Consider the following 23,826-nt stretch of genomic DNA (forward strand, 5'->3'; position numbering starts at 1 on the left):
GGGCCGGGCCCGTCCACCAGTGACACAAGGGGGGGCCGGGCCCGTCCACCAGTGACACAAGGGGGGCCGGGCCCGTCCACCAGTGACACTGGGGGGGCCGGGCCTGTCCACCAGTGACTGATTTCAGGGTCACTCGGGGCCGTCGCCCAGCGTCACAGACACTCCCCAGAGCACGGCAGGGAGAGGCCAGGGCGCGCCCAAGGTCAGGAGCGGAGCCGGGGCAGAACCCAGGAGTCCTGACTCCAGCCCCACCCCGCACACAGCTGAGTCCCACTTCTACCCACAGGGCTGGAGGGGACGTGGCAAGAGGCGGAGATGGCCCCGTCCGGGCTGAAGGCGGTGGTGCGCGAGAGTGAGTGCGGAGCCGGGGGGTCTGAGCCCGGTCGGGGGCAGAGTCTGGTTGGGTGTGGGTCTGGGGGGGCAGGGCCCAGTTGGGGGGCCCTGGGAGGGGCGCTCCTGGGGGTGTCGCACCCTCGGGGAGGATTAGGAGCCAGTCGGAGCAGAGAGCTCCCCCCCGCCTGCCTGTCACACACCAGGAGGGGGAGGAGGGTGTCTGCCCCACCCCCAAGGGCTGCCCCCTCCCATAGGAGCTGCACTTTGCAGGGGCGTTGTCGTCCTCTTCCTCGTCTCTTTCCATCGGGATGACTCCCGCCAGGGCCGGTGCAAGGATATTTTCCACCCTCGGCGAAACTTTCACCTTGCGCCCCCCCCCCCCCCCCCCCCGACAACCTCCGAAAACTAGTAAAGTTAGCATTATAAACAGCCTGTCAGAACAGGCAACGGCTGCATGCGAGGAGAAAAATGATGTCATAGCCCCCCCCGCCCCGTAGTGAAGCAGTACACTTCTGCCCGGCCCCAACACAGAGCTGGGGTAGGCTACAGCTGTAATGTAGGAGAGAACAAGTTAAAGCCTTACACTTGATGAGCATGGCCTCCGCTGCCTTGTGCAGGATGGACTCTGAGGTGTTAGTTGCTATGTGTTAGTCATTGTCTTCTGGCAACACCCTGACCCGCTGTGAGGGCTGTGTCACTTCAGAAGCACAACCCACTACTGAATCTCCAGCCCCGGCTGCAGTGGACGGGGCCTGGGGCTAAATCCAGACCACAGACCTGGGGTTTAAAAGACCCTTGAAAAGTGGATTAAGTTCTGATGTTCCATGGTTTCCCCCAGAACTGGGAGAGAGGAAAAGTGGCCCACAGCTCAGGATGGCCGGTGGTGCTAACAACCCGTAGCTCTTCTCTTAGCTTTTCCTCACTAAATTGCACAATTACGAGGGCCTGACACGTGACTTTTGAATACTTGGGGTGGGCCATACTGCCCTGGTTCAAGAGGGGTCTCTGAACAGGAATAGCAGGGTGCTGCGGGTCAGGAGTGAAGGGCATCTGCAGAGCCGTGAGGGAGGGAACCCAGGACTGGAATAGCTGCGGGTCAGGAGTGAGGGGCACTGGCAGAGCTGGGAATGGGGGCGGGGAGCAAAGGGCTGGGATAGCAGGGGGCTGCGGTCAGGAGTGAGGGGCATCTGCAGAGCCGTGAGGGGGGAACCCAGGACTGGAATAGCTGCGGGTCAGGAGTGAGGGGCACTGGCGGAGCTGGGAATGGGGAGGGGGGGGAGCAAAGGCCTGGGATAGCAGGGGGCTGCGGTCAGGAGTGAGGGGCATCTGCAGAGCCGTGAGGCAGGGATCCCAGGACTGGAATAGCTGCAGGTAAGGAGTGAGGCAGAGCCGGTAGGGGACAGACCAGGGCTGGCATAGCAGGGGGCTGTGGACAGGAGTGAGGGGCACTGGCGGAGCTGGGAGTGGGTGGGAGCCCAGGGCTGGGATAGCAAGGGCTCCAGTCAGTAGTGAGGGGCACTGGCACAGCTGGTGGGGGCAGGCCAGGGCTGGCGTGGGGGAGTGTAGCTACAGTTCAGGGTCGAAATGCCTGGGCCGAGATGCATGGAGAAAGCAGGTTCGTGTCTGCCTTCGCCATGTCTGGATCCAGTCTGTGCTGCCAGCCCCTTACCGTGCACTCGAGCCCCACGTGCCCCAGTGAACGGGGCGTCCGCATGCCGCAGGTGTAAAGGAACTGCAGGAAAGCAGCAGGGAGGCCAGTGCGTCCTGGTGCAGAATAGCCCCTGGAGCCTCATTAGGACTGAGCAGCCAAGTCCTGAAGGCCCATTTTGCAAGGTGTTGTACATTATTCATTAGGTGTATTACGGTAGTGCCCAGGAGCGCCAGTCATGGGTCAGGGTACCATTGTGCTGGGCACAACAAAAAGATGGTGCTTGGCCCGAAGAGCTGGCTATCTAATTGCTTCGCTTGGCCGTGGAAGGTGCCCAGGAGACAGGCCGGCAGTTCCCTGAGCGGGGCATGCCTTGGAGGGGTTCTATGTGCAGGACTCAGGATTTGAAGTCTTTGTTGTGTTGCTGTCCCCCACATGCAGTAGAGGGTCCCTGGATCCCCACCAGTCGAGAGGTGCTGGGCAGGATCAGTTCTCTTCCTGCACGGGGCCAGATCCTTAGTTCAGCTGCGCTCGTATCCAGCCTGACAGAAAGGGGAGCAGGGGAGACCCCGGGGCAGCTCCTAGTGCTGCCTGGAGGTGGCGCTGTCTGGGGGGGATGCGCAGGATGGGAATGGGGCCAGTAGGGGCTCCCCAAGAGGCTGCTTCCCTGGAGCTGGGCTTCGTGTTCTTTGCCACGTGAGGCACAGACTGTCCCCCAGTCCTCTCCGCAGTGCAGTCCTGTGGGGGCTGGACGGGCAGGTGCAGCAGGCGGAGAGAGGCGACCTCAGCTGAGACTCAAAGCGAAGGAGAGTCGCTGAGGCAGAGGCTCAGGGAGCAGGGGCTGTGGGGGAGGAGGCTCCTGAATCTGCAGCAGGGAAGCGAGTGGAGGGAGACCAGGGGCAGGGGGCGCTGGCAGAGCAGGGTGAAGCCCAGAACCCGCAGGGGCTGCCCGCGGAGGGAGCGCTGTAGGAGAGGACTGCGAGCTGGGGCCCGGGACTTGGGACAGGGCAGCCAGGTTCTCACCTGTCACAATGGCCAGTCGAGGAGTCCGAACAGCTTCCGAACACCCTGCCAGGCTAGCTGGCGTGGTGAAGCTGCAGTGCCCAGCCTGGCGCCCGGGGAGGGAACGGGCCCTGATGGCTGCTGCCTGGGATTGCTGCTCGGCCGGCTGTTTCCTGGGCACTGCTCAGAGCCCACTTAGTTCAGCAACAAGGCCAATGCCAGGCCCCATCTGTGGCCGGGCACGGACACTTGTGTGCCAGCAAGAGACGTGGCTGGGCCCTGAGGATGTCCCGGGTACATGAGCACATGCCCTGCTCCAGGCGGAGAGGGAGCCCAGAGCCAGGGGGTGAAAACCAGCCCACCTCCCGATGGCATCATGCTAGGCCCTGAGTCCCCAGGGGCTGGGCATGGGCTGGGCCCTTCGGGCAGCAGGGAGGGGCCTCGGCCAGTGCTGACAACCCCCCTCTTCCCCCTTTGCAGTCGGTGCAGGCTCTGATCAATGACTTCCAGGACACCGCCACCTTCAACTACAATGCAGCTCACGTCTTCTTCCTCAACCGTGAGTATCGGGGGTCGGGGGATCCCCCAGCTGGGAGCCTGGCCAGCGGCACACTGGAGCTTGGGGGTGGGGGGTCTCTCTCTGCCGGCAGGCCAGTGCGCAGCACCCTGATTACGCTCTGCCCTCCTGCAGGGGGGTGCAGCCCCAGCAGGCCAGACCGAACGACCCCACCTATCCCTTCCCCCTCTTCTCCCCACGGGCCTGCCTCCAGCCAGCAAGGCTCACAGACCCCTGCAGGGTGTGCCCAGAAAGGTGGCCTCTGGCTACCATTCCCAGCATGCATTGCTCCATCAGTCCCAACTGGGGTGGGGAGATGGGACACCACCAGAATACCCAGTGTGTCAGGGTCAGATCTGCTTCTCCCCATTACAGTGGCAGGGAGAGCCCAAGTCCCCTTTCCTCTTTGTGCATCATCCTGAGTTGTACACTCCAGTCACTCAGCCCTGTGGGGGGGCTGAGGGCAGGGTGTGAGGCAGGGGCTGTGTAGGAGAGATTGTGGCCCCCCCCTTGCTGCTGATGCTGCAGAAAGCGAGAACCCGGCATGACTCTGGTTCGGGGGGGCTGGACTCATCGTTGTCTCCTGTGTGGCCCTGCTGGCTTGCCCAGGTTCCCCACAGGTGTGCAGCACTACTGCCCCTGCTGTGCCAATCCTGGCCCCGTCCGTGGGGGCTGGCGCTGTGCTGGGGGTCCTGAGCCCTGTGCCTGTCACTCCCACCCACTGCCTTTGCTTTGCAGCCTGTCCTGAGCCTCTGTTCAACGAGCTGAGGAAGTCCCGGATCACCAAGGCCATCAAAACCCTCAAGGAGATCAACATGGCCTTCCTGCCCTACGAGAGCCAGGTGAGGGGTGGCCGGGCTTTGGAGGAGCAGGGCCGTGGGGTGGATGGTGACGTACGACACTCCACCCTTAGTGTTTCATGTGACTCGGCGGGGGGAACCTTTCCCTTCTAGGGCCCTGGATTTGACGCCAGCACAGGGCAGCAGGGACTAGCAGGCTGCTCACACCCTGTGAGACGTGGAATCGCTGGTTTGCACCTGGTGGGGATGGTAGATGTATGGGGGAGGAGGGCCCTGCCTCCCTGGCTTTACCAGCTCTTACTCATGGCTTATACCAGGCCTTCAAGACAGCCCAATACTCCACACACCTGCCCTTTGCCCAACTGCCCCATCCCCTCCTTGTGTCATCAGTGGATTTCCCCTCTCACGCCCCTGAGGCGCAGGGCTGTGTTGTCAGCCCCATTGCATTGATGGGGAAACTGAGGCACCGAGAGACATAAGCCTGGTCTACACACAAAAGCTTTGTTGGTATGGGTTTGTTACAGGGACATGAGAGGAAAAAATGCCCCCTGTAACTGATGCAGCTGTGCTGGCAGAGCCCCTGGGTAGATGCCGTTATGCTGGCAAGGCAGTCCTTTCGCCACTGTAGCTGATTTCATCTGGGGCACCGGTGCCAGCTGTGCCAAGAGAAGCTTTGGCTGGTGTAAGCTGAGTGTCCATCAGGAGGCTTTGCTGGCTCACCCGTCCCGTTGTGCCAGCAAACCCTTCGTGGGCCAATACTGTTTTATTGGTGTCCCAGCACGTTTGCCCCAGTGGCTCGTTCTTTTCGGACAGTGAAATAAGTGACAGCGGCAGACGCGCCTTGATGCCGGGTTTGCCCGTGGCTATGCTGGGGCTTTCGCCAGACTAGAAGCGTGGCCAAGCCCCCTCCCGCAACACTGACTTCTCCAGGGCAGAGACACACCCCTGAGGCCACCCGGGAGTCTGCAGCCACGTAAGGACCTGACCCTGGGGCATCTTCATCCCAGGCTGGTGCATGAATCTCTGGGCCACTATCCCTCTCCCACAACAGGAGTGGCACCGGCAAAGGGATCTCTCCCTCACTAGGGGCTTGCTACGGCTCCGCCAGGCTGGCCTGGTCCAACAGTGCATCGTAGGGGCGCGGTATGGGGCACAGCTGGCCTGGCTGTCAGCAGTTGGCACCAGGGTCTGATCTCTGCTCTCCCCCGTCCCCCAGGTGTACTCCCTGGACAGGCCACAGACCTTCCACAACTGGTTCAGCCCCTACTGCTTTTTCGAAAAGAACAAGCAGATGGAGATGCTGGCAGAGCAGATTGCCACATTGTGTGAAACCCTGGAGGAGTATCCAGCCATCCGCTACAGGAAGTGAGTGTGCCCAGAGGGAGAAGGGTACCCGGCCATCCTCTACAGGAAGTGATTGTGCCCGAGGGGAGGGGTACCCAGCCATCTGCTTCAGGAAGTGAGTGTGCCTGGGGGAAGGGGTACCCAGCTATCCCCTATAGGAAGTGACTGTGCCATGGGGAGGTACCCGGCCATCCTCTACACTAAGTGAGTGTGCCCAGAGGGCGAGGGTACCTGGTCATCTCCTACAGGAAGTGCGTGTGCCCCAGGGGAGGAGCTGTTTCTGACCCACAGGGTTTGTCTTTGCTGCAGGGACCATGAAGATAATTTCCACTTGGCGCACGCTGTGCTGGCCAAACTCAAGGAGTTCAAGGCATACGAGCCCAGCATGGGACAGGTGAGCAAGCTGTGCCGGCCACGCCCTCGCCATGGGACAGAGCCGCGGTGGAGGGGGAGCACATGAGAAGTAAAAGGAAGGAGGAGTGATTTAGAACCTGCTCGGAGATCCTGGCGGGGGGAGGGGTGGGGGTCTAGACCCCCTTGGAGATCCTGAGGGGTTGGCAGAACAATAGCATTTCCTCTGTGGCTGGACTAATGGCCCCAGCCCTTCTCTAACACAGGCTGTGGGCAGATCTCAAAGCGCTCTACAAAGGCCAGTGTCCTTATCCCCTCTGAACAGATGGGGAAACCGAGGCACCGACTGGGGAAGTGTGTGCCCAGCACAAGCTCTCTGTTTATAAACAGGGCAGTTCGGTCACCGCTTCGCACATAGAGCCTCTTCCACACCTGGACACTCCTGTCTGTGTGTGCTCCTACACCCATCACCATGGTATCGGAACCTCACTAATGAATTCAGCCTCCCAGGAGAGGCAGGGTGGGCTGTGTTACAGATGGGAAACTGAGGCATGCAGGGAGTCTGTCAGAGCAGGAATAGAACCCAGCTCTCCCCAGCCTTAGCCACAAGTCAGCCCTGGCCTGTGGGCTTCCCCCAGCTCCTGCCATCCCCGTCTCACCCCCAGCAGAGGGGAGCTGCAAACCCACCCTGCCCTGGATTCTTACACGGGAAACCCAGTGGCTCCTGTCCCCCTAGGAGAAGCAAAGTGATGTAAAATCCAAGGCCTGCCCAGATCTCTCCCTCCTGTTGCCTCTGCTCTTGCTTCCAGCCTTTGCTGCCTGCAGACTGTGCACCTGTGACCAACTGGGAATGTCTTTAATATCTTTTATGAATCCGATGTGTGCCTCAGTTTCCCCTATATATTTCATGGCTTCTCTGGTGGGGGGTGGGGAGGAAGGACTCTCAGGGAAGGTAAGAGTCATGGGGGGGGGTGTCCCCTCCCTGTCTTGGTGAAATGAAGAGAATCCAACCCAGATCAGCCTGGGGGCCAGAAAGACCGTGCCGGCTCCAATGGCTCCTGGCTGGATGCTCCCAGCAGGGAATTGGAGCAGGGCCCCCAGCTCGAGAACACAGGGTTAGGAAGGTTTGAGCTGGGGGATAAGTGGGGGAAGCTGGGAGCTCTCGCCTGAGAACTGACCAAGGTCAGGCCGAGGCTGGTCTACATGAGGAATTGGGTCGGTGCAACTGCGTCGCTCGGGGGCATGGGAAAGGCGGCGTCACTGAAGCGGAGCAGCTGCTGTAGTTTTGAGGGGAGCCTGGCACACACCTGGCTGCCCAAACCATCTACACAGGGAAGGCATTGACAGCATGCTTGTTAACCACCGGAGCTCCAGCCTACAGCCCCTGTCTGCCCTCCCCACCTGCGATTAGCAAAGATCAAAGTCCTGCTCCCTGCACACCCTGCTGCTGTTACTCCCGTGAGTCCCCCCAGGGATATTCCTGAGGCTCTTGCCAAACCTCCCTGTCACAGGTGAAAGCACTATCCCCATGTTACATGGGGGAAACTGAGGCATGGAGCAGCGTGCCAGGAGTAGGTGGCAGAGGCAGGAATAGGAGCCAGGAGTCCTGCCTGCCCAGCCCCCTTCAATAGAATCCAGACAGCACACCCACTGCAGGGCCGGGATTGCTGACTCAAGCCCCTGCTCTCAATGCAATGCTGGCTCCATGCCGCACAATCCCGGCCGGCCAGTCCAATGTGCCCCTGCCTTGCCAGCTGGCGCAGAAAGAACCCCAGGGTCTCTTGTAGCATGGCCTCTAGCAGGCAGGTCTCCAAAGCCACCCAGCCCGCGGTCCCGGCACCCTGGGGCCTTGTCTGCACTAGTCCCTCTTGCCTTGATGTTTCCCAGCTGCCAGCCCTGAGGGGTAGCTGGGACAGGCAGTGCTGTGGCACCCACCAGTGCACTAACCACCCCTCTGGTCTGGGCAGGGTGGGGTGACCCGGTGGTTACGCCAGCCCCCATCTGCACTCGGGGATCCCTCCAGCAGAGCTGAACTGGCAAAGGTGTGAGCAGAGTCCCGTGGGGGGTGGGGGCTGGGCATAGCAACCCATCCAGGCTGGGTAGGGCTGGAGAGGAATGAAGGCGCCAGCTCTGGGTTCATGTCCCTGCTCTGCCACAGACTCCCTGTGTGACCTTGAGTGAGTCACCCAGCCCATCTGGGCCTCCGTCCCCCTCTGCAATGGGGTGACAGCCCTGCCCAGCCCCACGTGCATGGGGGGCAGGATGCAGCAATGATAGTGCTACAGTGGTGGGGGCCAGATACTCCTCCAAGAGAGGCGCTCCCCCGTCAGCCTCAACCCATTTACTGTCTGTGCTACCCAGCGAAGAGCAGACGCAGCCCCTTGCCGAGGTGCTCCTGGGTGGGCTTGGGTTCCACTGGGGCTGCTGGAGCCGGTTTCAGAGCCGTCTGCCATGAGAGCGCAGGGCTGGTCTCCTATCGCCACCTGCTGTGCAAAGAGGGCAGTGCATGCTGATCAGGCAGGGAGCGAGGGCTGGGCCAGCCTCCCCATGATGTTTGTCTGAGATGCTGACCATTTGAGTGGACTCTGTCCAACTGGATGCTGGGGGGCCACCCAGGCTGGGAGTGGGGAGCTAGAGCCTCATATGGGGTCCCAGCTCAGATGCAAGGTGGGGCATAGGGATAACGTCCCATCGTCCCCCTCTGGGACCTTGTATCAAAGAGTCTCTGGGCCTGGTGTTGGTTCATGATAGACTAGCCAGGCCCTTCTGGTGTAGTTCCCCCCCTCCCTATGCAGCAAATGGGGCAGGGGGCAGTCGGGGGGCTGCCTTGTAAGGGGCATGCTCCCGTTGGTGGAGAGGCACGAGCAGAGAACGTGCTTGGGGGAGGGGGGCATTGCTATTTGCACGAGGGGCAGGTAGCCCGTCCCTGCAGGGTGGGGAGCTCTCCCTGCCAGTCAGGGCGGGACCCCAGGGCACGTCCCAGCTAGCTTAGAGGGTGTCTCTTGGCTTCCCCTGGGGTTGGGGCTGGGCCACAGAGAGGGCGGGTGGTGAAGTTTCAGGCCACCAGGGCCCATTGGATTGTGCCATGTAAGCCAGGCCAGGAACCCTCCGCCAGAGCAGGGGCTGACGGGTTTCTCTCTCCTTTGCCCCAGGGCCCTGACAAAGCCCGTTCTCAGCTGCTGATCGTGGACCGGAGCTTCGACCTGGTGTCCCCACTGCTGCACGAGCTCACCTACCAGGCCATGGCCTACGACCTGCTCAGCATCGAGAAAGACACCTACAAGTAGGGCCTGGCTGCCAGCAAGGGGCGCCCCGCACCCCTCCTCAGGTGGGCTGGGGGGGATGTGACCCAGCACCTGCACTGCTCCGCAGCCCCCACACCGGGGGGAGGGGTGCCACAGCCTGACCCTGTCTCCCCCCTGCAGGTACGAGACGACGGGCATCAGCGACTCGCGGGAGAAAGAGGCGCTGCTGGGTGAAGACGACGAACTCTGGGTGCAGCTACGCCACATGCACATCGCTGACGTCTCCAAGTGAGCGCGCTCAGCCCTGCCCCCTGACGCACCCCTCCATGCCCCGCCCATCCACCGGACATGCCCCTCCGTGCCCCACCCAGGGCCGGGACCCATCCACCCCCGGACACACCACTCCGTGCCCCACCCAATGCCAGGACACCCCCAGACACACCCCTCCGTGCCCTGCCTAGTGCCGGGACTCGCTACCCCCTACTTTGGCACAGCCTTCCCCTCCCCGCCCACTGCCAGGACCTCCCCCCTCGGACACACCTCTCCCACCCAGTGCCAGGACAGCCCACCCCGTTGACACACCCCTCCCCCTCTTTTCCAGTGCCAGGACTTCCCCCATCCTCCCCTTCAGATACACCCCTCCCCACCCTGGGGCCCCCTCAGACACACCCCTCCCCTTTCCTTCCCACCCAGTGCTGGAACCCTACTCCCCCTTGGATACACTCCTCTCCCACCCAGTGCAGGGACACCCCCCCGCAACACACCCCTCTCCTGCTCAGTGCCAGGACTCCCCCTCCCCCTCCCACCCAGTGCTGGGGCTTGTCCCTCAGACATGCTCCCCTCTGAGTGCTGAGACCCCCTGGACCCAGCCCCTCTCCTCAGACGACCTCTGAGCGCTCCCTTCCAGAGCCACTGTCCACATCTCCTCTTGGGGATCCCCCTGGACACTGTCTTTCCCCGAGCCCAGGGTCTCCCCATGCACCTCACAGCTCCCTTGAGTGAGTCCCTCACCGACCTCCTGCTGGGCCTGCCACTGCCCCCAGCCCCACCCAGCAGGGCACCAGGAGCCCCCTGAGGTGCACTGAACTCTGCCTTGGGGTAACTTAGGAAGAGGGGGTCCCCCCGGCCTGTCTGAGGCTCTCGAGGCAGAGAACCCTGGTGCCTGTGGAGTGGGGGCTCCATCCCCTGTAGCATAGGACATGGCACCCCCTACCTCCAAGACAGTGCCTGGCTCCGTCCTGACCCCTCTCCCTGCTGCAGGAAGGTGACGGAGCTGCTGCACACCTTCTATGAGAGCAAGAGGCTGACCACGGACAAGGTGCGGCGGGGGTTGGGGGGAGCGATTGGGAGTCCGGGATGGGGGGACCCATCCCACTGCCACTGATGGGGAGGAGAAGCTATCCTGCTGCCCCAGGAGGGGTTGGCGGGGGCTGTCCCATTGGTCCCAGGATTTGCCTATAAAAGGCTAAGAGGTGTACATGGAGTCCCCTGCCCCCCAGCCAGAGCTCTGGAGCTCCCCATAGTGGGGGAGGGCAGAGGCCCATGGGGTGGGGTCAGACAGCAGGATCGGGACTGCGCAGGGAAAGCTGCAGGGAGCCAACGCTGGCATCTCCCCGGCCCGCTGCCACTGTACACCCTGAGGGGCGCTCGGGGTGTGGGGCTCCTGTCTCATTCCAGCTGGCCTGGGAAGGGCAGGTCTAACCTAAGCCGCAGCCACGCGTGGCCTGAGTGACCCGCCCTGGCACGCGTGGCTGGGCTGCTGCGGCTGTCCCCAGGCGAGGCCTCTGCCCTGCAGGGGGCTCCGTGCGCTGGGAGGGGCTGGGATCTCACCACCGCCTCCCTCCAGGCCAACATCGAGGACCTGTCCCAGATCCTGAAGAAGATGCCCCAGTACCACAAAGAGCTGAACAAGGTAACGGGGCTGGGGCTGTTAGTGGGCGGGGGGCAGGGCATTCAGTGGGGCTGATGGGAGGGGCAGGGTGCTCTGTGGGGCTAGTGAGGGACAGTAGGGACTCTCCTTGGGGGCAGGGCACTCTGGGGCACTCCGCTTTACTACCTGATGAGAGCTGCTGACCTGTCCGGTCGGGCAGAACCATTTTCCCCCCAGGTGCTGTGTGGCACCATGGGCAGCAGCCTGCCTGTCAGTGCCCAGAGCTGCCACGTTTGCCCCAGCAAGGGCAGCCCTTGGGTAACACCCGTGCCCTGCTGCTGCAGCTCTCAGGAGAGGGCCTTGGGGGGCTTGCAAACCAGCCCTTTGGAGCCACTCCTGGTGCCACTGGGCCATGTGCCAACAGAAATCTCCTGGCCACTGGCACAGGTACCCCGACACCTGCTGGTCTCCAAGCCCCCAACCTCGTGGTGACTAACAGAGAAGCCGTGGGCTGTTTTGGAAGCTGCTCCCTCGTCCTGATCCTCCCCTCCCGCTGCCCCGCTCCACCACAGAGGTGGCTGCACATCAGTGCTGGGCAAAACTATCCCTATATACTCAGCTTCTACAGCCGATTGGGGCTGCCCCTCTGGCTGAGGGGCCCTCCTTGTGGGTTGGGGGGTTCAGGTGCTCTGGACCAGCTGGTGATGCAGTAAACTCCCCCCTGTGCCCCGGTCTCTCCCCGCAGTTCTCCACACACCTGAACCTGGCCGAGCGCTGCATGCGGCACTTCAAAGGGACAGTGGAGAAGCTGTGCAGCGTGGAGCAGGTGGGTCTGTGGGCAGAGCCTGGCTTGGGGGCAGAGTCTGGCTCATGGTCTCAGCCTGGAGAGAGGGGTCTCAGAGCCGCAGGTTCGCTGGAGCCAGGGCCAGCCCCCCCATGCAGCACCGGGGATGCAGAAGGGGGACATGGGGCTCGGGTTACTCCCTGGGGGCCCGTTGCTCACCCCAGAGGGAGCTGACCCCAGGGAGGAAGGGGCCCTGGGACGGAGTAGGTGAGCTGTGGGTCATGGGGCCCTCACGTCTCCCATCCTGCTGCGGGGGCGGGAGGAAGCAGAGTGGCCTGACCTGGGCCTTGTGTGTGCGCCCCCTCCCCCGACAGGACCTGGCCATGGGAACGGACGTGGACGGGGAGAAGATCAAGGACCCCGTGAAGATCATTGTGCCCGTCCTGCTGGACCCCAGCGTGCAGGCCTACGACAAGATCCGCATCATCTTGAGCTACATCTTCCTGAAGAATGGTAACGCCACAGGCCTGCAGGGGGAGCACTGGGGGGCCTGCTGCTGCAGGGGGCATTCCTGGAGGCAGGGCCCAGGCCTGTGGGGCTGGGGGGGAATAGCACTGCTCAGACTGGCACGCCCCCCAGCCATGTAGGGCGCCTCCTGGCCAGCCGCTTCCCAGGGCCTGTGTCCAGCCTGGCTCTACGGCCCTGCCTCCCCTCTGCCCACCTCTCAGTGCCTGCAAGCCTGCCAGTGCGCTGTGCCCACGCTCCGCACAGCCCCCTGGGGTCGGACCTGGCGGCCTTTGCTCCCCGCTGCTGCCTTCCGAGCAGTGTCCGCTCTCCACACTCCCCCCAGCCCATTCTCTGCAGGGAGGGGAAATGGAGACACACACCCGGAGCAGCCCCCCGGCCCGTTCTCTGCAGGGAGGGGGATGGAGATGCACACCCGAAGCAGCTGCCCAGCCCGTTCTCTGCAGGGAGGAGGGACATCCCTCTCTTCCTGCAGGGTATTCAGATACCATGTTCTGTCTCTGAGCCCCCTGCGACCAGTCCCCTGCCCACCCCTTGTGTCATCCCTGTACCAGCTCCCTGCTTCTTGCTGCATCCAGCCCCTTCCCCAAACTCACCAGGGCCTAGGGAACCTCCCTGACCCTGACACTTGGCACAGTCCCTCTTCCCCCTTCGGTTCCTGCCCCATGCTGGCTTGGTGGGGCAGCACCCTCCTCCGGGGCTCTTCCTGTAACCCTGCTCAGGCACTGCCCCTGGGCCCATTGCCCAGGCCAGGGTGCCCTCATGGGGCTCCTCTGGCTGCCTGGCTGCCCAGTTTCCTGGCCAGGGGGTGCTGTGGAGTTGCCAGGCCTCCCCGTCTGCACTAAGCAGCAGTAAATGGTTTGGGAGGGCGGGGCGGGGGGGGGCACGTTGCCCTCCCTCCAGCTCAAGGCCTCACAGCCTTAAAGAGCCAGGGCTCGGCTCTGACATTGCACCTGACTGGCCGCAGAAGGGGGAGCGCAGATCAGGGGGACGGGGGCTCCCATTGCACTGCCAGGGGGAGCTAGAGAGACCCCTGCCCCCAGCGCCTGAGAGAACCTGTTGAGGGAGGAGCAGCAGGAACCTAAATTCGATCACTAACTGTGGGGTCCAGTGGGTTAGAGCGGATGATGCTGGGAGCCAGGACTCCTGGATTCTGTCCTCAGCTCTGGGAGGGCAGTGGGGTCTAGTGGGGGCTGGGAGCGAGGACTCCTGGGTCTACCCCCAGCTCTGAGAGGGGTGGGAAGAGCAGGATCTCAGGATTTGATCAGGGAACTAGGACTCCTGGGGCCACGGACTGATGGGCCTGGGCTGTGGGTGCGTCCCAGGGGTGCTAGCGCTGACCTGTCTGTCCCCGTGCAGGTGTGGACAAGGGGAACCTCACCAAGCTGATCCAGCATGCCAACATCCAGCAGCAGAGAGACATCATCCACAACATGCAGTTCCTGGGCATCTCTCTCAGGCCTGGGGTAAGGGACTGGGGCCAGGGGCCAGCAGCTGTACCCATGCCAGGGGGCAGATCTGTGCTGCACAGGGGAGCCCAGGCCATCCTGGAGGTGCCCCCCTATGGCAGTGACCTACTCCCAGCACAGAGGTGGCCTCTGTCCCTGTACAGTGGGGTGACGCCCTCCCCATATGAGGGTGACCCCCGAGTTACTCCCCATCTGGGGTGACTTCTTCTGCCCCTCAGAGGATTCTGGGAGTCAGGACCTCAGATCGCCAGGGAGCTGGAGCTGGGGACCACTGCTTGGGGTGGCCATGCGGCGAATGGGGGGAAGCAGCTCTGTTCTCCCATCAGTCTCTCTCCCCTCCTCTCTCTCTCTCTCTCTCGCTCAGTGATCCGTTCTGTTCTTTTCTCTGCCTCTCCCCTGCCAGCCTGGCGGGCGCGACTCAGGTAGGCCGCGCGCTCCCTGTCTGCCCCCGTTCCCACCCCGCACCTCCTCCCTGCTGCCTCTCACCCCCTCTCCCTTCCTCCCCCAGAGCGGGCAGCTGCGACCGGAGAGGAAGGTGCGGCTGGAGTCCAGCTACCAGCTCTCCCGCTGGACCCCCATGCTCAAGGAGATCATGGAGGTACCGGGCCATCTGCTTCCTGGCTTTGGGGGTGGGGTCGCAACTGGCAGGCTGGGCCCAAGGGGGAGGGGTTGGTTTGGGGTCAACCATGTGTAGAGCCCTGCATATCTGCGCACCATTTCTGCGGATAGTGGATCGCCTGCAGATACAACCGTGCAGGGCTCTACTCCCCAGCAGCGCCTGGCCCGTGGCGTCCGGCTCAGGCAGCCTGGGGGATGCAGCGCGCTCGGGGCCGCTGGCCCGCAGCCAGTGGCTGGGCGACAGGTCGGAGTCGGGGCTGTCCGGCACCCACTCGCTCTGCCGCGCTGCTTCCTGTCCAGCAGCTCGAGCAGCACCAGTGTCCCCACCAGCTCCTGGGCAGCAGGATTTGGGATTGGAGTGGGTGGGGCCCCGGCGCCCCACCCCTCCACCCCTCTGTGATGCAACATGCTCTGCTGCGGCTGTGTACTGTCGCTCATGACCCCCCAGGAGCGGCATGTGATGAGACACCCCTTCCCCCAAGCCCCCACCACCTCCACACTGCCCTTTCTCCTCGAGACCCCGCCCCCTCCACGCTGCCCCTTCCCCCAGCCCCCAACCCCTCCACGCTGCCCCTTCCCTGCAAGACCCCTTCCCCACCCTCCCTAGCTACTGGTGAGGATGCGGATACAGGGAAAAGGCGGCTTGTGGATCGCGGGCTGATGCACATCCACACTTTTGTATCTGCTCAGGGCTCTAGCCACGTGAGGGGCTCATCAGAGAGTCCTCTCCTGCTGCCGTCCTTAGGGTCCTCAATCCTAGACACGAGTGCAGGGGAGTTGTCTTACCCGGTGCCGAGATGCTGCCACCTCTGGGGTGGGCCATGGGCGGTTTATACAGCGGTCCCTCACCGGGGCTGAATTCTTCCTAAGGAGTGGCAGGCAGCTATTAACAGCCGCCCATCAGCGCTGCCCGAGAGTCTAGGGCAGGAGGTGATCAGTGTGTGGGGCTGGAAATGCAGGGGATCCAGGCAGCACACTGTCATGACTGGCACTGGAATCTGAATGGCTGGCAGGGCCCTTGGTGCAACCTCCAGTGAGGAGCAGCTGTGTGACGCTCATCTAAAGGATGAACTCCTGCAGCACAGTACTGGTCACGCCCCCTGCAGACCCCCCCCCGCCCGCTCCCTGCAGTACAGCACCCCCTAGCGCCGCACTGGGGCAGCACTGACTGCCAGGGGAGAGTGCCCCCTGCAGAGCCCCCCGCCCGCTCCCTGCAGTACAGCGCCCCATAGAGCCGCACTGGGGCAGCACTGACTGCCAGGGGAGAGTGACCCCTGCAGAGCCCCCCGCCCCTCTCCCTGCAGTACAGTGCCCCATAGAGCCGCACTGGGGCAGCACTGACTGCCAGGGGAGAGTGTCCCCTGCAGAGCCCCCCGCCCCTCTCCCTGCAATACAGCGCCCCCTAGCGCCGCTCAGGGGTCAACACTGACTGCCAGGGGAGAGTGCCCCCTGCTGAGCCCTCCGCCCCTCTCCCTGCAGTACAGCGCCCCCTAGCGCCGCACTGGGGTAATAGAGCACCCTCTGCTGACTCACTAGCACCCCCCAGCACCCAGTAGCTTTTCCTTAGAGGTCTCCTGTCCAAGCACTGCCTGGGCCCAAACCTGCTTAGCTTGTGAGAGGTGACATGGTCACTCCATCCCCCGACTCTTGCTGGGGGCTGAGCCCCTCATCGCCCTGCCCTGTGGGGCACTCCTCAAGGGGGTGGGGGGCACACTTAGTTGCCTTCAACCTACTGGCTTGGGGCTCCTCCAGGCCAAGAATTAACCCGCCGACCGGAGCTCCTGTCCCTGGCAGATCACAGGTGGGAGGCTCCCAGGCCCCTGTTCCAGCGTTTTGATGGTTCCTCCTGTGGGATTTTGGGGCAGGCAGTTGCGGTAGCCTCAATCCCATGCCTAATCCAATCGGGGTGCCCCCTCTCTGCGCCAGCCACAGCTTGGCAGGCCTTAAGCTTCCCTGTACAAGTCAATGCAGCAGACTAATGTAAAAGCCCCTATTATGTGGCATTAGGATGTATCATATCCTGGGCCCCCTGCGTGCCTGGGACACACCTCATGGAGCAAGAGGCAGGGCCTGGATCTGCCCGCAGCAGGAAAGGGGCACTGAGGGCAGCCCCCTGCCTCCCCCCGCCCACCTTCCAAATGAGGGGCCCTGGATCTGGCTGCAGGAGGTCTCCGCCCTCCTCATAAGGGTGGATGGGTGGGGAGTTCACAGCAGGGCACTGAGCAGCTGAGGGGATGTGGGGAGATGGGGGGGCATCACTGGAGGAATCAGCGTGTTCTTTGCTGGCTCCCCATGCCCCACCCTGGAAAGGGGGCCCAGGCTGCTCCCCCCAGGGACTGTCAATCATTCAGTGCGGAGCCGTCCCAGCCCCTCCTCCCCAATGGGGCCTGGCTTGGCCACCAGATCCGAGGTTCCTGCTGCTTGGCCCCTGCTGATCTGTCCTCCCTCCACCCCCCACCCCCCGCCAGGACATCATTGAGGACAAACTGGACAAGAATCTGTGGCCCTTTGTGTCGGACCCGGTCCCTACCACCAGCTCCCAGGCTGCTGTCAGGTAAGGCTGAGCCTGGCTGGGCTGTGGGTGGCAGAGCCCCGACACACACACGCCAGGATGTAGGAGCCTCTCTGCCTGGGAGTGTGTGGCCAGGACCCTGCCGTCTACGGGAGAGGGGATGTCCAAGAGCCTGGAGCCCTGGACCCCTCTTACCATGTACCCCGCGCCCCAGCAGTCCCTCCACACACCAGGGCCCAGAATGGAGGAAAGGGACTGGCCGAGCTTTAGACAGCACCCCCAGCCCAGCGCAGGTGCCACCCTCCCCTACTCCCTCTTGCCTGCTTTGGGACTCCTGTCCCACTCCCTTGGGCAGGGCCTGCCCCCCAGCCTTCTCCAGGCCCTGCCCTTCCATCTGGCATTCCCTCAGCGAGCCCCTGGTATCCACACTGCCCCTCTCTCCCCCCAGCGCCCGCTTTGGGCATCGGCACAAGAACAAGCCAGCGGCCGAGTACCGGATGGGCCCGCGCCTCATCATTTACGTGCTGGGTGGGGTGTCCATGTCTGAGATGCGCTGCGCCTACGAAGTGACCCCGGCCACCAAGGGCAAGTGGGAGGTGGTGATCGGTGAGTGGGGCGAGTCCTGGGGGGAAGGGCGGCTGGAATGCCCAGGTCAGGGAGAGTTGGGACCCCCTGGGAGGGGGAGACCCTAGAACTGCCTGCCCAGCACTCACAGGCTCCCATGCTACCCTCTGTCCTCCCACACCCGGGGGCCTGGGAAGAAATGTGCTTGCCCCACATGGCCTGTATCTAGCCGCCTGATCTCCTGGCCTCTGGCTCCCCAGGCCTCTCATTGCCCAGGGACCATGTGTGGGGGCCCAGTCAGACACCCCCAGTAACTCCCATAGGGATATGGCTCACCCCCTGCACACACCCCTCGAAGACCCAAGGGTGAGGAACACTGTCAGCGCGTGGATTCTTGCCTGGCTGTGCAGGGTACAGCGGCACGAGGGGTGCGGTGCCAGGCCACGGGGGGTAGGAGACAGTCCCTCCCCCCCTGCACTAGAGCAGGGTCCAGCTGCAAGGATGGGGGTGATGGTGATGCCAGCCACATACCTGCCCCACTGAGCCCACCGCTGCCAACCACCTCTCTCTCCCCCAGGTTCCAGTCACATCCTGACCCCCAAGCGCTTCCTGGATGACGTTCAAACCCTCAACCAGCTGGACCCCGAGTAGGCCTAGAAGCAGCCCCCTCCCCCCAGAGACTCTGCTCCCCCACAGCTTGCTGCCCCCAGCTCCACCTGCTCTTCTCAACAAGGCACCTTCCCCCCTACTCCTGGCTGTGGTGTCAGTTCTTGGGCGGGGGGAGGACCCCCAGGCTGCTTGGCTGTTCGGGTAGGGGGCAGGCCAGGCTTCCTCCCTCTGGCACAGCCTCTAGGGCTGTAACCCTTTGTGCCCCGTGGCCACCCTGCCCCCGATGGGGTAGGGGGAGAGTCAGGCTCCATTATCTACCAGCTTCAGCCATTCCTACCTCCCCTGCCTGGGACCCAAAGCACAGCCCCTCTCCCTCCCCCCGTCCTGTCACCCCTCTGCCAGCGATGGGGGGCACACAGAGGCTGCTACCAGCATCTGGCTTTGTGGGGGGGATGTGACCCAGCCACTGACCCCCAGGCTGTGTCTGTCCAGTCTGCAAAGGGTTAAAGAGAACCCCCCCCTTCTGCCCCCATATCATCCCCATTCCCCGCCTTGGGGTGCTGGCCCAGCCCTGGCTCCCTGCACCCCTCCCATCACAGCCTGGCACCCTGGCCTCTTGGCCCTGTCCCCCAGTGGGGACTCGGCTCCCGAAGGGGGGAGGGGTCCTAGCAGGAGTTGCAGTCAGAGGGCCCAAGTAAGTGGGGGGGGGGCCAGGACTGCGTAGGAGGCGCGTCCAGGGTTGGGCAGCAGCAGGTTGGGTGACCCGATGTCCCGATTTTATAGGGACAGTCCTGATATCTGGAGCTTTTTCTTATATAGGCCCTTATTACCCCCCACCCCTTGTCCCGATTTTTCACACTTGCTGTCTGGTCACCCTAGCAGCAGGGCAGAGCGGGCTCGCCACCCCGATGGGCCTGGATCAAATGCCCCTGCCCAGTGGCAGACACCTCCCCACTGCCTTTCCCTGGGTATCAGAGCCACGCCCTGGGCACCTGGAGCCCCAGCTCCATCTGAGGCAGCCAGCTCCAGCCCCCTTGGGTCTGATCAAGCCCTGAGCCAAGCCTCACCCCCTGAATCCCACGGGCCCTAGAGATCCTCTCCCTCTTGCCCACCAGCAGGGTTGTGCTGGGGCAAGCGCTGGCAGGAGTGATCCCAGGTACAGGCAGTGACCTCCTTTACCGGGAGTGACCTCCGGGGGGTGGGGGGCGCAGGGGGAGAGTTTTTGTTTGTTCGCAGCTCTGAGGCGCCCCCCCCCCATCCCGCCCATTATCACAAAGTCAGTGCTGGCCCTGCCCCCGGCTACTGCCCTGCTGGGCATGTGCCTGGCCAATGAAGTGCATTGCCAAAGGCTGGCCGAGGTCTCTGCTGCTGTTCACAGGCGGGGGAAGGGAGGGCACAGGGCGGGGCGGGTGGCTGAGGGCCCAGGGAGCGGGATCTCCCCAACTCCCCCTCCGGCCCTGCTGCAGGTCCCAGGTGTCCTGGCTCCGAGTCACCCGGCCAGCGCTGCCTCCCCCCCGCGGGAGCAGGGTGGGAGAGTGGCTGCTCCTTTCACTGTTGGACCAGGGCCTGGGGGCAGCTCTGCTCTGGCCTGTGGTCGCCCCCTGCCGGTGCAGTGCTGGCTCACCCAGCCGTGCCCCAGAACCTACACAGTTCCCCGTGGCCCCCTGCCCCTACTGCCTTGTTCTGCCTCTGGTCCGTGTGCCAGAGGGACCAGGAGGGAGCCTCAGGAGTCCCCGCAAGCCAGCTATGGGGTCCCCATCAAGTGTGGGGTTGGGGCAGGCACTGAGTGAGCACCAGGGCCCAGCCCCCAGGCTGGCCCCCACAGGGAACCATACCCACCCAGCCCCTGCCCCTCCCAGAATCAGCGCGGGAACCCAGCCCTCTGCGTCCCAGCCCCTGCTCTAACCACTAGCCCCTGCTTCCTGCTCAGATGTGGGACAGAACACCTGCCCCCTTGGTCCCCCTCTAGGGCCTGGCCTTTGCCCCAACCCCCACCTCCTCCGTCCTCCTGTGCCTAGAGCTGCCCCAGGGTCCCGCCTGCCCTCTCCCAGCCCATCCCCTGCTCCCTTGGTGCCCAGGGGGTGCTCAGCCAGCCCTCCCCCCCGACCTGCAGTGTCCCAGCCAGGCCAGTGGGGGGGGGAGGGCGAGGGGCGGGGAGGAGAGCAGCACGGCTATTGCAGGCAGTTGGGGAAGGCGGGGGGCTGGAGGGCACTGACTTGGCCATGCAGCCAAGGGTTGGGGCCTGGGCTGAGCCAGGTTTGGCACAGGGATGGCCTGGCTGGGTGCGCCCTGTTTGTGATCATCTGGGCCTGGCCTAGGCCCCGTCAGGCTAGCCCCCCTTCAAGCCCAGTGCCCCTGGCTGGCTCACGGGAGGGCAGGCGGCTGCTTCCCAGCCCAGCTGGGGGCTGCCCTGGGCGGGAGACAGGCAGAGGGAGAAGATGCAGTTCCTCTCCGCAGCACCAGGGGACCAGCCAGGTCAGGCACTCTCAGCCCGTGCGCCCCCTGCAGCCCAGACTCTGCATTGCACCCCTCCTGCGCCCCTCCCCATCTCACCCTGCCATGGCTCCCCAGCACCTGCCAGCCTCAGAGTGCCCCAGGCTTGGCCAAAGATGATTTTTGAGTGGGCTTGGAAAATGCCCAGCAGCACCCGTGTGACACGAAACCGCAATAACAGACACCCAGAGCGGGAGTGACTCACATGGATTTGGGGGCAGAGCTGGGCATGGAACCCAGGAGTCCTGCCTCCCAGCCCCTGATCTAACCCCTAGACCCTACTCCCCTCCCAGAGCGCAGCACAGAACCCAGGAGTCCTGCCTCCCAGCCCCTGATCTGACCCCTAGACCCTACTCCCCTCCCAGAGCTCAGCACAGAACCCAGGAGTCCTGCCTCCCAGCCCCCTTGCTCTGCCCATCCTTCTCTCCCCTCATACTCCTGCTAATAATTGCACACGCAGCCTGCTGGGGAATGTGCCCCGGCACAGGTCAGCCCCTTAGAGCCCAGCAGGCCCTGTTTCCCCTGCCCCCTGGGCCAGCTCCTCTCTCCCTGCTGGGCAAACGAGCACGGCCAGCGCTGCGTGCCTGCTGTGGACGGGGTGAAAGACCCTGGCACCTCGGATCTGCTGCTCGGGCCCAGCCTCAATCTGCTCAGCTGCGGAGCTTTCCATCCCTGATCCCCGTGGGGAATTATCAGCCACAATTAACGGCCATTTGGATCATCGCTGTGCGGCTGCCAGGCAGGTGGGCGGCAAATTGGGGGCGCGGAATTAAAAAGCTCCGGCGGAGACACCTGCCCAACTGGGGGCTCGCCAGCTCCCACCATGGCTGCTCTTACAGCTGGGCTGCCACCGGGGCTCCGTGTGCACCCCTGGCCTGCACCTTGAGCAAGGGGGACCCCAGCCACACACGCTGTACCCCTCAGCCTGCCCCCAGAAGCATGAGGGGGGTGCAGGCCTGAGACAGCTGGCCATGGGCCTGGTCGGTGCCAGGAGGGAGGGTGGGTCCAGCAGACAGGCCTAGCCCCTCTGCCCTGGCTCTGCCATGCTCTGCCCCAGGCCCTGGTGAGGGCAGCTGGAGAGGGCTGCACGCATCAGCCCATGCAGTGAGCCTGGGGGAGCTGATCACTGTGCTGGTCCCAGCCCTGGGGGCTGGTGGGAATGGGGTGCCAAGATGCCCCTGTCTCCCAGTGCTAGCTGTGCCAGGGCCCCCAAGACCTTTGGGCCTGGATTGGGGGGATCGTGACTATGGCGGAGCTGGGACCCAGGGACAGGTGAGGCTGCACCAGGCTTGCAGAAGAGCTCATCCTGCAGAGACCTGCATGCAGACCCTGCTGGAGGGAGATTGTTTGGGGCAGAGCGGGGTGACTTGGGGGGCTTACAGCAGGGCTGGGGGGAGGCAGTGGGGGTAGCAGGGAGGGGGAGAGGTTTACAGTAACTGCAAGCTGTATACAGTGCATGGGTGGAGGGGCCGGGGGGTGATTTGGGGTGGGGCAGTGGGAGGCAGGAGGTGCGGGTGGGTGATACCCCCATGCAGTGGCAGTGCCCCCTGTAGGCAGCACAGGTGCATCCAATGGGCCCTAGAGGAAATATTTCTAAAGATCGGAGTTCACCAAACCCAGGCTGAGCTAGCCCTGTCCCCAACCTGCCCATCCCTTGTGGGTATGGACTGCAGCCCGGTGCCCCCTGCCCTGGGCCTGGCCATGCTGGGGGCTGAGCGATCCCAGAATGATGCCCAGTGCACACCCCTTCTCCCGGGCAGGGACCCAGCATCTCGTCCCCCAGCCCTCCCCAGAGTCGGCCCCCAACCTCCAGGGCTGGGCGGGGGGTGGGGAAGGCGACCGGCCTGAGCCAAGTTCACAATTATGCAACCAGCCCGTGTGATGCTGCTTATCATCTTACCGCGCAGCCCAAAGCCGGCTCACCCACCACTTTCGTGGCATTTCGTTGCCTGAAATTAAATCTCATTTCCTAATTACTGGGTGGGCTCCAGCTGCTGGGCTGGGCTGGGCTTTAAGAAGGGGGCAGCATAGTGTGATCAGCATCAGTCACAGAGACAGCCTGTTGGAGAGAACCCCCCCAAAGCCCGAGACCCCCCTCACCACAGCCAGCCCCCCAGGCTGCATCTAACGAGGCCCACTCACCTCCCTCTGCCCTGCAGGAAACTCAGCCTGGCCGGTTCCTACAGGGCCCATCCAGCCCAGTATCCCCTCTCCCTGCTGTGAGCAAACGTCAGGCCCTGCCCACTTGCACGTTCCCAGAATCTGGCGAGCCCAGCGCTGATCGTGCAGAAACGCGCAGTCCTGGACAGTGCTCGGCACAAAGGACTCACACAAACACATTCCAGAAGCGTGGTACAAAAACCACAATATCAAGAATGGCACAAAACCATTCCCCAAGGATAACAGGAACACACTGAGCCCTCCTAAAAGATAAGGTCAAATACCAACATAATAAATACAAATGTTTCAATCAAACCAACATGTACAAAAAAGTGGACAATAACTAGCCAGGTCAGAGGGCAGTATCTAAGTCAGAGGGGCAGCTTGTTTGTATCAGGGTATCTCTGAGAGAATGTGTTGGTCCAGCCAAGGGGGAAATGGAAAGTCCTGCCATTCACTGAGCTGTGTCCATTGTCACAGGCATACATGTCTTAGTATCCTCGTAGAGTCTGCCGGGTGCTATTACCATGCCTTGTCAACAATAAACCTGGCCGGGTGCCTTCGTCCCTTAACGGATCTTGTGGTCGTTGGGCGGTTCACTCAAGGTCTGCTGTGCTGGCTGTCTGCACAGAGCTGGAGCAGCACACAGGGAGAACACACACACACGCAGTGAAATATCTAACAACAGAGGCAATCAGTAAGGATGTTTCGCAATGGCTCGTTTGGTTTCAATGGGCAGGCCCAGCACTTTACACTAATTCATGCTTCTCCCCTGTTGGGGGAGTTCCACAGGCCATGGCTACACTACAAAATCAAATCGCCCTGCGTCCAGCCGCCACAGTAGTTACAGCGCTTGTGCGTGTGTACACCTGGCTCCTTGTGTCTGTGGTGTGTGGTATCGATTGTACGGTCAGTGTGGGGCATTGCGGGACAGTCGATGTAA

At 63.1% G+C, this 23,826-nt stretch overlaps 1 protein-coding gene across 1 annotated transcript; it reads left to right on the plus strand.

The window, feature by feature from the left end:
* Positions 1-1,931: 1,931 nt before the first annotated feature.
* Positions 1,932-18,296, plus strand: LOC141996796 (syntaxin-binding protein 2-like). Its single transcript, XM_074969089.1, has 16 exons — positions 1,932-2,054; positions 3,464-3,542; positions 4,278-4,381; positions 5,556-5,704; positions 5,993-6,077; positions 9,187-9,317; positions 9,460-9,567; positions 10,540-10,597; positions 11,126-11,191; positions 11,895-11,975; positions 12,308-12,446; positions 13,818-13,924; positions 14,436-14,525; positions 17,014-17,099; positions 17,506-17,663; positions 18,199-18,296. The coding sequence occupies exons 1-16, from the start codon at positions 1,932-1,934 to the stop codon at positions 18,270-18,272; spliced, it is 1,638 nt and encodes a 545-aa protein (XP_074825190.1). The 3' UTR covers positions 18,273-18,296.
* The last annotated feature ends 5,530 nt before the right edge of the window (positions 18,297-23,826 follow it).

This window comes from Natator depressus, chromosome 12 (genome assembly GCF_965152275.1).
Source record: "Natator depressus isolate rNatDep1 chromosome 12, rNatDep2.hap1, whole genome shotgun sequence".
Classification (NCBI taxonomy): domain Eukaryota; kingdom Metazoa; phylum Chordata; order Testudines; family Cheloniidae; genus Natator; species Natator depressus.

Coding starts and splice junctions, on each gene's coding strand:
- LOC141996796 (XM_074969089.1), top strand. CDS start 1,932: ATGCATGGAGAAAGCAGGTTCGTGTCTGCCTTCGCCATGTCTGGATCC. Junction 11,976..12,307: donor AGCTGTGCAGCGTGGAGCAG/GTGGGTCTGTGG, acceptor CTCCCCCGACAG/GACCTGGCCATGGGAACGGA. Junction 14,526..17,013: donor TGCTCAAGGAGATCATGGAG/GTACCGGGCCAT, acceptor ACCCCCCGCCAG/GACATCATTGAGGACAAACT.